Below are 13411 nucleotides of genomic sequence, written 5' to 3'. Positions count from 1 at the left end.
ACACAGGCAGCTAACTCTTGTGTGTGTCGTGGCAGTGATGTGTTCGTTAGCGACCGCTGATACAAATCGCAGCCCGTGTAGAGCACATTTACTTTGACGTTTCTCGTTCCGGATGCACTGATGAGGCAATCGTTGGCACATAAACTTAATGTTTAGTGAATCTGTCTGTTAGCTTTCCATTGTACGGTGTACGGAGAAAAGTAAGACCGCGTCCTTCGCCCCTTCGTTCGACATCCTTATGGACACCAATATTTGCGATGGTTTGTGGTGGTCACAAGCCAGGCCCTATGGGGAAGGGAGCACGTTGTGCGTGTTGAACTTGCGTTGGGTGGTATCGCTTCTGTCCTCGTGAACGTTCGAATGCCCGCTCCGTACAGTATCGAGGTGTTTAATAAGGATTTACGGTGGGCTTTGTTGTGTTGGGTGGTACAATTGTTAGGCCTCTATGCAGCGCCAGCCTCTTACACGAGTGGGAGCATGCTGCACGTGACACGATGAGCACACGATCGTTACAAAGCGCTTACAATGTTGGGAAGTCATAGGGCTGCTGCTATTGTTGGCAGAGGTTTGATGTATTGCGGCCGTTCGTTGGCTTGATGGTAGCGGCCACATGAGCAATTTATTGCAGCACTAATGTAGTGTAATGGAGCCTTAATACGAATCTTTGGTTGTGCATTTCATCTTTCCTCTTTTATGGGTGTGAGATTTTGAAGCTTATTGTCTTAATTCCTAATAACACTGATGGATCTTAGTCAGGTGTTCGCTGGGCTGTGTTCGATGCTCTGGTAGATTTCAAGTTAATCGTTTGTATTTGCCGATCCACCTATTTGATGAAGACATTATTATTCCAAAAAAAAAATTGGAGGATCCTATCATTCCAACACTCTGGCAGCACTGAAGACATTTTGACAAGTTCGCAGGAAAGAAAATGTTGGGTCTGTAGCTCTTTTTGATGTGATTTTATCATGTTTGCGTCCTCTCAATGAAATGAGACATTCATTCCCAATAACTGGTAGCTCCAAACTCCAACTCCAAAGATATTTTATACCATCAACACCTACTTTTGCTCCGTGTCGTAAGATGTAACCCGTAACTTATTGGCATCGCTTCAGCGTCCAATGAGACATCCATGTTTTACTCACGTGTGGTGCAAAACAGGGACCAGGAAGCCCTTTTTGTTTGTTGATGGAAAGAAAATTGGAATATCCCTTTTCCACTGCTTGGGAGCTCCCGAAGTAGTAAGGATGAATTTGTAAAAAAAAACCATTCAAACAGCATATCCTTGTGCTTGTGTGAATGTTTTCCTAGTAGGGCGATATGTTGTTCATTTGTGCAACTTCATCCTGTTTTTTTGTTAGTCCTGAATTTCTACATACTGTTTTAGAAACTATGGGTTCGATTGTGTTTTCCTTCTACTATTGCTCGCACTGCTAGTGCGTCATGTTAATGTGAATTCTTTAGTCGTTTTTCTATGGAACGTTTGCTATCATATATTTCTCCCCTGCTTTTCTACGAAGGAAAGGCCGATGTGAGTCAATGTTTACACGTATTGATCGAGCTATTATTCTGTTTTTCACACCCGAAGTTGTGTTGGCTCTATCTATCAGCTCTAGTTTTGTTCAGCAATTGGCTGGCTGCATGCGGATGGAATAATTTTCCATAACAATGAATATCAATGACGGTGTATGATTGCTTACCATCTCTATTGTCGCGTAGCGTGATAGGATGGAGGGGCTTAAAGTTAATCAATTAATCATAAATGCAAAAGGGAGGATAGCTTAGTGGTATGCTCTGGATGTGAGAGGGGAAAACGCAAATAAGAAAACATTCATGAATTGTCTTGAATTTGATTTATGTCTTTGCAGGCAGTGCTGATTCTAGATCGTACTTTATTACTTTAATGCGTAACACATTTCATGTTCATTGTCCTCCTATTCCTATCTCCTCGATATATAGCTTTCAATGTGCTAAAATTGACGCCAGACTCCTGGCACCCGACCAGCAGGAAGATAACCAAGCACAAGGTTTCGTTTGTGAGCTTTTCGGTATCTATTATTGGGTGTCGAATATTCATTCCTACGCCCGTTTCAGGAATGCTTTTCCCTTCCCGCTTCCTCTTCATTCCCCTGAATTTTTGTGGCTTGCCTGAGTATGCCTAGGTTCGGCAAAGTTGTACGGTCAAATCTCGCTCTCCGATCGCGTGAGAACTGCTGCCAAAATTGGTATTTTTGTGTGTCCTCCAGTGGGCGATAAGTGTGGTGGGTCCTCTCCGGCAGAGTGGTGCGAACCACCGGCGCATCACCTTGGCTGGACCGAGGAAGCACGTGTTGTTTGGTCCAGTTGTTTTCGCATGTCTTTCGCTTTGTTGCCGTGTTTTGAGCCTGCCTCTATTGACCGAGATTGTTGTTTTGCTAATCTTGGCCGGAGAAGGTATTAGCGAGAGAGAGAGAGAGAGAGAGAGAGAGAGAGGGAGAGAAGAATGAGGCAGCAGCAGCAGCACAAGCGCTTGTTTACCGTCTAACAATCCGACAGCGCGATGTGAAATGTGTGCATGCGGTAGTGCTGCTGCTGCTGCTGGCGGTCCATCCTTCCGGCAAAAACGTTCCGGGAAATGGCCTTCACCCAACCACCCACCACCCACCTCTACTATACCCGGTGTGCGTCCGTTCAGGGCCACCCGGGTGGTGTATATTGCCCGGCGGCGAACGGGCAGCGAATAATTGATGTTTGTTTATCCGGCTGATAAGCAAAGCTGGAGCGGAAAATCTTTGCACAGTTATTTCCTTCCTGAGTAGCACTGGTGTGGCGCTCGAGAGGTGGAACCAGTGGCGCGATACTCCCACCCCCTCCCCCGAGCTTGACCAGTTGTTTTTTCTTACCCAACCCAACGGTCACGCTTCTAGAATACTGAAGCTTCTTGTTGTGCTAAGTTTATATGTTGCTGCTCCGGGAACGATTTCCTTAGGTTAAAAGATACAGCCCCCCCGGAACGGGAAAGAAGCGCATCTTTAATATTATATGGCTTTGTGATTAATCCATGATGGTTCTTCCTGTGTGTGTGTGCGTTCGAGGTGAGAGTGAGGGGTAAAAGGGTGCTACAATATTGCTGATGCCTTTTTGTTCCCGAGCGCTCCAAATGCCTTATGCTTCATTCATTCCGCGGTTCTTAGCCATTGAGCACAAGGTGGTGGTGGTGGTGGTGGGTTTGTAACAAGCAGAAGTAAAAGAAAAGGTTCTTTGCCGATGCAGCTAGCTCCGCTCCATTAGGGATTCCTGTGGAATTATTTAGCCCGGTGAGAGAGCCAGATGCTTGGTTTTAGATTACCTTTCCCCCAACACCGTCACCGTTCAACCAGAATGGACCGAGTTATTAGGAAAGATATGGTCATCAAAATGAAGGGATGGAGTATAATATTCCTCCTTTCTCCTCGGTAAAATAGAAAGTTTCTTCTTCCCTTTCCGTATTCTGTGTGCTAGCGAGTGGGCGTCCATTTTAGGCTACTCATAAATCTTGGCTAGCGCTTAGAGATTGAATAAGTGATGAACTCCACACAAAGTTAAAATATATATATGCAGGCAATAAAGGTCATGCGTTTAAATTTCTCTGTCAAAATTTCCAGGTGTTTTATGGGTAATTATTTGTATCTGTTTATGGGATTGAGTCAAGATTTGAACCCACGACGCACAGTGTATGAAGGCCTAGGTGCTACGCATTGCGCTATCTGTCACTCACGCTAGCTGGTGGTATTTACTGCAATAAAAAGCAATGATGCGTTCATCTGGTGACGTGAATCGGATGACAATAACAGACGATTGACAGAACTCAACATTGATTACAGGATTTGGGAGCTACTAAATTGTCAATTAATTTGATTGATGAGGAACTTGATGTGCACAGTAACATAGATGCAATTTATTTTTCTCCGTTTAATTTCTGAACAGATGAACCATATCTTTGGAAAAAATGCCCGAAGACTAATAAGTTGTTGTATTTTTTTAATTTAGTTTTTCTTTATTCAAACAACATTCAAGTTCATTTGCTACCTCACCATCATCTTAAACTACAACCTTCGGCCAGGAAAAATCCATGTGCTGCCTTCCCGCATAGAAGCACGGGAAAAGTTCGTTTTCTGGTCGATTTGGTTCCTTGCCATAGCGCTTAGTGGCTATTAATACTCATCATCAATCTCGCTGAGATAGACAAAATGGTGGTTCAGGGTTTACCGTGGCTAACCTTTGTGTTTGTGTGCGTGTAGTGCACAAGACTTTATGGACAAAAGCAGTACGAGGCGATCTTCATAATAGATGAAGGTTTAGGTGGGTGTATGTGTACGGAGCGCTTTGGTGGCAAAAGCTGATGGAGATCATCTACACCTTTGACTTTTGGAACCGGGCGCAGAGGATAGGTAACAACACTCTTACGTCAAGCTGAGCGCGAAACGACCGTAGAAGAGCGGATGGATATGAATGGATGGGGGAATGCTGATAGATAAGAAAATGCTCCCCTTCCGGGGTTCCCCCGGATTCTTCCATTAAACATGGGTCCTTCTCCGGAGGCGCATAATTTTCGCACCACTGCAAGATTGATGTGTGTGCTGTGTTCGATTCGGCAATCTCATCGATCCTGCTGCTGCTGGTCCGAACCCTGGATCTGGTGGCCTATCCTCTTCGATCACACTCTCCTACCGCCTAGAAACCGTCGCCCGTTAATGTGATGCTTCCTTTCTGAGGCGTGTGCTAATGTGGCGTGCCCGGGCGAACTTGGTTCGCGGTCGTGTCGTGGCTGTATCGCGGCGCAATGACTGTTCCCACCCGTTCGCTTGCTCTCCATCCCTCCCCAGCAGCGAGAAAAACGTCCGAAAATGACGTCGCTACGATACATCCTGCGGAGGGCGAACTTGTGCGCTGTTGTGAGGTGGTGTGGTGCCCATTGTCTAGTGAAAGGAAGCTGTGTGCGCCTTTCACCCATCACTCCATCGACTTGCCGGATGGGGGGTGGTCGCATCGCGTATTAATTATGCGGGTATTATTGTCCGCTTTATCACCGTGAGTTATGACATAATCGGAGCGCGCCGTTGAGCAGGAGAAAGCATGCTGGATACACTTGCGCCAAGCAAATCCTTGTGAGACAACAAAGGAATAAGGAGAGAGAGAGTGCTGAAGGGATCAGGTTGAGGTGCGGCGGATACTAAGCCTAAGGAATAATAACAAAAAAAAAAAACAATTTTCATCCCTTCGCAAGGGCTCATCCGTCAAGGCGGCCTGGGAAGAGACGAGTTTTCAGCTGAGGCGTGCCGATGTGTAAAGTAAGATGTGCCTTCGAATATCTTTTCCACGGTGGTGCTCGCTCGAATGGCTTAGCTCTTAAATCATGTGGCGGCTTTTCCCGCGGTGCGAAGCAGCTCCCTGATAGGGCGGCCCGAACACTGGGAGTCGATAATATTTGGTAAAGAGTGTGCGAGTGGTGGCGTCAGCCGCTGAATGCGATCATAAATCATAATGTAATAGCTCAATTAATTACGCATCGTAGAACGGCGCGCGGCATTCTCTTCCCCCACGCAACAAGGCTTGATTTCTTTTCCCGCCTTTTTTTTCCCCTTCAATGGTTGTGTTATAGCTCAATTTTTCTTACTCCCTCCCCGTTCGGTTATCATCTGTTTGTTACTGACGATTAGCGCCGGATCAGTAACGGCTATTCGCTCCTCCTCAACTTCCCCTTCCTTTTTTCACCTGCTATCAATCTTTTTGGAAGCATCAAATCTGACCTTTCACCGGCGTCTCATATCGAAAGGGAAGCGATCAATATTTCGGCAGTATTTTCCTTTTAATCAAGTGTGTATGTGTGTGTGTGTGTGGGCTTGTTTTTGTCGAGGTGTTTTTCCCTTGTATTGCACGTGTTGTTTGGGTAGCTATTTCCCTTCAGGGCGCCGTTCAAATACGGAAAATTGAGGCTCGGGAGGTTTGCTCGAGAAGTGTTGTGTATGGAATTTACAAAATTTAATTTACCCTCATCTTGTTTCTCTTAATTTACCCTCATCATCTTTTTCATAAGATCGTTTTTATTTTTTCTGATATAATTTAAGTGTGTCTGTATTGCAAAATCCTATCTCAATACGTTGTAAGCTAATAGCCTGCACGCAAATAAGCAAGAATATGTTTTTTAACGATGTTCTTCCCTTTTGCATGATCACAAACAACTTGTACGATTGTTAATGCTGAAGTAAGATTTATGGGCACGATTAATGTAGCTCGTTGACGCAAGGGGACCTTGTTTTCCAAAATCTTCTACGAAAAATAGCACTGAAAGGTTCGTAGATTTGATGTTATTTGGGGATTTTGTGTATTAACTTTAACTGTTTTAACTGAAGCTGTAATCAATTTTGGCGTGAATCTATTTACATTAATGGATTTATATGGAACCACATTACTTCCTACTTCATAATTACCTTTTTGTAAATTTTCCCTTTTGTGTTTTCGTAAATTTTCCGAAAAAAGGATAATGCAACACCACACGGTTTGTACCCCGAAAAGATAGTCAATATTTACCTACGATCCAATCATCGACTGACTCTGGAGAGCGAAAGCCGCTGTGTGTCACAGTTCGTAGAACACGGCTGTGTGTCACTGTTCCGTAGAACGGTACGCTTAATGTGATATGTTCATTAAGGTTTCTGAAATATCCGATAATAATGGGGATGCTCGTGATGCAGCTTAAATACGGTAGCGCAAAAGTGCATGCTCTGTTGTGCCAGGAAATTTGGACTATGGAATATGGGCGCCATCGAAAATGATGTCTGTTGTAAACGTCCAACCAAAGAGCAACTTTGTAGCGCCCTCTGGGTGAAAACAAGCTCCCTTTCCTATGGTGCGTTCGTTATCGGCTTAGCAATACGGAACCCGAGAGGCTAGAAGCAAGCTGTTGTTGATTGAACGCACAATTTGTGTAATCGGATTTAGATCAAAATCGAATTAATTGAATGCTGCTGCTCTACCGTCATCTACGCGCTCTACTGCCCTTTCTGTCCCCCCTCGAAAAAAGGGATGCGTTTCATCTGACAAACATTGTCCCCGCCAAAAACCGAAAAGGGGAGGCAGCCTCCACTAAACCAGCACAACAACCAACCAGAAATTTTGGCAGTAACAGACCGGCCGGTGAAAAGCGGATCCTAGCAGTCAAACATTCGATCAAACATCCCGAACAACAACCGGTAGCTTTTCTAATACAGTTCTGGCGCCCTGTCGTGGGAAGTGGATGAAAATCTGTTACATCGTCTCTTTCGGCGCCCGTGTGCCTGTTATCGGTTGATCCGGCTGCTAGAATGTGCGGGAAATTGCTTCCGTCAAATAGCGAAATCAATTTATTAGGTAAGAGTGGGGAAGATTAAAGAGTGGTTCACACCGTGGCGGCGCCCCCCCCCTCCCGACACTATCAACAGAGGGCGAGTGAGTGAGGCTGTGAACGCGAAGCTTAGTGCCTATCAGATGGATGGATAAGATTGATTTTGGCAGAATTGATTGTTGCCACAGGTTTGTTTGGGGTTCGGCTTAAAATGCGTTCGAAAAATACGCTGCCAGGTTAAAACTCTTGCCCGCCCATTTGAGCGATCAAACTTAGCACAAACAGGATTGTTGGCGATTGAGGAAAATTGGATTTTTGGTTATTTTTGAGCTTTTCCCAATGATTGTTTTCGTTGGATTTTTAGAAGGTTTTAAATTGGTTTGTTATTGAACGATGTCAAGATAGGTAAGTTTTAGCCTAAAAGTATGCAATATGCATCACAAAGTGGCGCTAATAATACGATCGTTTAGCATTGTAAGCAATAGCTAATAATTTGATATGTTTGAATTGTTAAAATATGTCTTGTTGTTATAACTTACATTCCTTAGTCATCTCTCATAGTTGAGATTCGAAAAATATACTTATATTCCGTTTACTAACCTGTCATAGTTGTGCTTCGTTGTGTGTCACAATAAAGTGATAATTTACTATTTTCGCTTTCGCGCGTCGAACAAAAAATAATGACGATGCATTCGCCAACACTCCAGCACTTCAACACTCCAACACACCAACACAATCAAATATGTATGGCAAACGATTAAACGCAGACGCGGCTGATTATATGGAGCACGTTTACCCGTTAGCACGTGCCTGTTTTCAACAAGCTAATTAATTTATTGAATTACATTTGAGTCACGTAATGTGTAACCTGTTTCGTGTGAATGCAACCAAAACCCACCCCCAGCCATACGTGTGTGTGTGTATGTGTGTGGTAAGCCGTTCCAGCATTGAGTGTGGAGGTGGCAATCGAAAACGACAACGACCGTCTATTGAACTGCAAATAAAATGAAGTGCGCACCGGGTCGATTTTAATGCTGTTGTGCTGTGGCTGTTGCTGCAACTACTACATAATCGATGCAGCCAGCTCGTTCGTTGGGTGTTGTTGGGCCGTGCCTGCAGCCTGTTGACTGCATCTAAATGATCCTGTTTGATGTTTATCACGAGATGAAGGCAAGCTCCCGTTTCGAACAAGTGGAACATTGTATGATAATTAGCTGTCGCAATGTTGGCAAACCACACCTGGGTTCGGGTACTGCATTGGGCAACGTTTGGGGCAAAAATGTGACTGCATTTGTTTGAGCTGTTGCAGAGTTTTGAGTGGATTTCATGTACTACACAATGGTAATTGCATGATTTGGAACTCCAAAGTGCAAATTTCCAATGTCATGGTGCCTTAAATTATGACTCATAAGATGAATTTTATTCAAGGCATCAGAGTACAACAGTTAAAGTTGTCTCATTAAACATTACTTTTTCCCCCTGCAAAAAATAGACACCGGCGTGCTTGTTCTACGACTATCAATCATTCATTGTTTTACGCTGTTAGGAAAAAAGAAAGAAAGAGTAAATATTCCATCACAATCCTTCCAAGGTTATTGTGTGGCGCATTAATGAAGAAAAAAAATGCTGTCATTTCACTCTCCCATTCGTCAATTGCTTTCGTTGGCTTTCTGTTTGCCTTCTGGAATATAATGAAAAATATGATAAGACTCATAAAAAGTACGCGCGAAAGGAAAGCTGTTAACGGTGCAGGAATCGTTCTTTTAGCGGTCGCAAAACGAGCGGCCAGGAGCGGAAATGAAAAGCTTTAAGCTTGGCTGCTGTTGCTACTGCCGCTGCCGCCGCCGCTTGGCTCAACGAAACGATCGTAATTAATGAGGTCTTTGGCATTTTGGCTCGTTCGCACTTTCGTCATTTTTATGTATTCTTTCACAAGCCCAGAGACATCGAAGACATGAAGTAATGGCCCGGCGCCCATCTGACTATTTCCCTCCCCCTGGCCCGCGCCAACTAGCGCAAAACTTTCTGACGGATGTGTGTCGCACGCTCCGCGGCGGGACGACGACGACACATCTCGGTGTCTCTTATCTTGCTGGCGCTGGTGCGCCCGACAGCACATTAACTGGCACATTTTCACAATCGTTAACCGAATTTACCCACCACCCCCACCGACACATCCGGATGCGGAACTTCCACTTTCTTCTCACACCCTTTTTTGTTTTTTCCCTCTTTCTCTCCAGCAGCTATGTCGATATCGACGTCACCATCAACGCCGGAAATGACTCGGATCTGTCTGGTGGGCCCGGTGGCACAGGATGCGGCCACGCTGGCAGCGGCCCAAAGCCTCAAACTGCCGATCGTGACTTCCGACACCGGCGCGGAGTACATCGGGGACGACGACATCAGCATCAGAACCGTGTTCGTGCTGAACGACTTCGAAGGCCCGGTTTACGATGCGATCTACAAGGCGAAGCAAAGGTATGCGGAGGGGGTGATGGTGTGCGGGATGTGCGTTTGTTGGTATCGATACGCAATCGGGGTGGGCATATTACGGGCGGCGTTGAAAGTACTTTAACGGGTTTATTAAAGCTGTACCACACCAGTGCGCTCGCTGCGGCCTGGCGTCCATCTTCATCTTTCCAAAAGGGTCGTATTGCTTAACCGTTATTGCTCGGCGTGCGAATACATCGTGCAGGGAAGGAGGGGAGAGTGTAGTGGGAAGGAAGAGTGGGGCTTCACATTTATGTAGACACTGTCCGGGAGTTACAATGTGCTTTTTTTCTCCTCTCCGCGAACTAAAGAACCTGTCGAAATGTTGCTATAAGTATCGTTGGCAGAACATGGTTTTAATTTATGCTGTCGTGAAAAACTCATTTCCATTTTTTATTGCGAATGCTTTCTATTCTTACGATGACTTAGCTTTAAACCACATTTTGAAGTGTCGTAAGGGTAAATTGTTGCTGGTTTAAGTTGGTAGTAAAATTAAATTTAGCTAGCAATATAATTTCAGGTCTTTATTTTGTGAGTGGGTGGGATGATTTTCGCTATGTGTTCTTTGCATTATTCGATACTTACATTCAATTGAGATGTAGTATGTTTTTTTTACAGTAAAAGAGTCCAATAACCGCTTGATAAATGTTTAATTAAATAATTACACTGTTTTGGGATGGATATTGCATAACTGTAGGCGTTTTTAGGCGAATGCTGCTGAAAGTAGCTTCACTGTCTATATTTAGGCGTTTAGTGAACAATCTCCTCAGCAAGAGAGCAACTGATGTATTATTAACATTGGAATTTCCATTACCTTTACCAACTATTTCGCGGAAAATTGCCCATAACCTGTTTGAAATTTCATGTTCTACATAATTGTAGTTCAATTTCACCCGTCAATTAAGCACAGCTATAGCGAGAGATGAAACCGTTCAAATGCGGCATGAAAATAATGCGCACAGTTCAGATTGCTCTCTCACTATGCAGGTGAAGCCTTATCCTATCCTAACTCCGGAAGTTATCGATTATATCCATCGGTTGGAATAGGAAAGTGATTCGTAACAACCCGTTTGGCTCTTAGCATATTTTTTTTTGTTGGTTTGCTGTTCCACTTCATTGGATGAAGATTCAATTTGTCGAAAACGATAAAATCGGATTTTGTAACGATCGCCGCCACTGCTCGGCGGGGTTGGGCTGGGGCCGTTAAACGGGAACACGAACGCGGGAACTACTACGCTCTGAAATGCGAACGATATCAGGGCATGTATGAAGAATGGGTAAAATTTAATGTAGTCCGGCAATAAATATTTAGTGTGTGTACATCCGCTTCGCTTCACTGTGGAATCGTTCCACCATCCGCCCAGCCACTGTGACTGTGTGTGTGTGTGTGTATGTGGGGAGAAGAGAGAGAGGCGAAGGCTCATAAGGATTCAACATAGGCGCTATTGCTGCTAACTTTCGCTCGGAAGCAACCAAAAAAAAAAAGAGTAGTAGTTTATGCTAGTGCGGTCGGCGCTGATCGACACTGATAGGCGTCGTTGGCTCGGTGCTGCGGAACGCATTTACTCGCAGTGCCTATTTACGTAAGGTTTGTTTTTCAAATTTCCCCTTTCGCCCTCCCTGAAAGTCACGTTATGACCGACCGACGAAAGTATGAATATTAGGGCTCTCGTCGCTGCATAACAAATATTGAATCATGTCCGTCCAAACTCGCGCGCTGTCGGCGGATGCAGGAAAGGGAGTAGTGGGTCGTTCTAAACTAAATTATCTATTGAAAAGCTTTCCGCTCTGCTCTTTTCCTCCCACGGGTATGTGCAAACCCTGTCGTGGGACCGGGGACGCGATCATAATCGTATCAGCGAAAATATGTCATGGTGTGGAGAAGAGTCGGGCATTAGATTTTATGTAGCATGAAATCGTTCATAAAATAAGCAGATGGAAAGGACCGCTGCGCTTGCCATCAAGGAAGTGGATATTGTTGAATGATCCGGAGAAGAAAGGCTTAACAGGGTGATAGAGCCGGAGGGAGAGAAAGAGAATGGAGCAGAGAAAGAAAGAGCGACAAAATGGGGGTTCAATTTATTGGACGCTATATAAATGCTGACGACGGCGGCGGGTTTGCAGCGCGCTCTGTGCTGTTTATGTTTTTTGATGAATTTGAGCTAAATTTTATGAGCGGATAATGCTAATTTCGAAGCGCGTGGGACGTCCGTCCGTGCTTGCAGTAATGTATTGGCCCTGGTTTTGCAATGGCCTGTCACAAAATAAACTAGCGTTTTAGTGTTTTTCTTTTGGCGCTGTTATTTTGCTGTACATGATGGCAACAGTGTTGTTTTTTGTGTCGTCTATCAGGTCGCATCGTGCCTGTCTTGAATGTGTTAAAGCCTGCACGACAAAGCTCCCTATTTTGCAAACCACGTTTTAAGATTTATAGCTGCGGTTTAGTCGCCACAGAATGATTTAACGCCTTTCATTTGTTTCCAAGTTCCAAAAACACGTGTTGTAAATGCGTTTTGGTCCAATGGAAAGGCATTGAGCAAGACTAAATATAGATGGCTGGACATTAACAAGGCCCGTTTTATGCCAGTTGATCTTAGTTATTATTAAAGTATGATAATCTTCAATATGCTGTGCATCTTGCAGTGATAGGTACGCTTCAGAGCTTTCCGGTTGCATGTGCCGGCTTCGAAGCACGAAAAATAATGAATACTTTATTGAACGACCGAAGAACTATCGATACCAAAGGACAGCAAATGCCACTGTGCGTGTGTGAATGCATGTGTGTGTGTGTGTGCTATGTGGCATCATTATGATACTCACGTCCCCAATAAAAGCTATAAAATAACAATATCAATTTCTGCTAACCTTCCAAATGCGTTCGCGAACTTGCTTTCGTGGCCAGCTGCTGTGGGTTGTGGAGCTTGTTGTACGCGTAGCATCGGACTCGAAAGGGCACAGATTGTGTTTTCGAGAGAGATAGAGAGAGAGTGGAAGATCATCTTGATGAGGACCATACACTTTAACCAACTCCTTGCCAGCAGCCGAGTAGCGAAGCCTTCACAGCTCTTGTCTTGGCACAGTAAACTGGTTCTGGATTCTAACAGCTTCAATCTATTTTTATGCGTGCGTCTGCTTGTGTATTGCATTTCCTGCATGTCTGTTTTGCTCATTTTGTGCAGATAATCAATTAACTTTATAGCCTTTATGCCACACCGATGCGTAGAGCTTGAGTTTTTGAAGTATCACATATGACTTTGGTTTGTTTTTAATCGTTTCTATCTGTGCAGTGGTTCATTGAAGAGTACGGCGTACTTCACTTTAAAACTTCCCTGTGCAATTGTATTGCGAATAGAACGGAAGCTCCAGTGCGGAACAGAGCTTCACGATCGGATTAGATGATGCCATTATCTCTGCATCTCAGGAACTTCAGGCATCTTCAAAGCGGCACTAAGCGATCAGTGCATTCTTGGAAAGATATAATTGGCACCAAAGTGCTCCTATGGAAGTAGATTTCCTGTCTGTTGGGCCAATTATCTCAGTTTTAATTCTTTACAGTTCAGCTCTGCTTGTTGAGGAGAGGAT

At 44.4% G+C, this 13411-nt stretch overlaps 1 protein-coding gene across 4 annotated transcripts in view; it reads left to right on the top strand.

The window, feature by feature from the left end:
* The window catches only part of LOC120949411 (protein ECT2), an 81431-nt gene that overhangs the window by 47855 nt on the left and 20165 nt on the right, over positions 1-13411 (top strand). For 3 of the 4 annotated variants that reach the window (XM_040366680.2, XM_040366684.2, XM_040366683.2), the window contains exon 2: positions 9580-9817. In XM_040366680.2, the coding sequence (XP_040222614.2) occupies positions 9580-9817 (238 nt within the window). The remainder of the gene's footprint in view (positions 1-9579; positions 9818-13411) is intronic. The other variant, XM_040366682.2, reaches the window with a different exon arrangement.

The sequence above is a fragment of the Anopheles coluzzii genome, chromosome 2, assembly GCF_943734685.1.
Source record: "Anopheles coluzzii chromosome 2, AcolN3, whole genome shotgun sequence".
Classification (NCBI taxonomy): domain Eukaryota; kingdom Metazoa; phylum Arthropoda; class Insecta; order Diptera; family Culicidae; genus Anopheles; species Anopheles coluzzii.
This window is presented reverse-complemented; position numbering and strand designations above follow the sequence as displayed.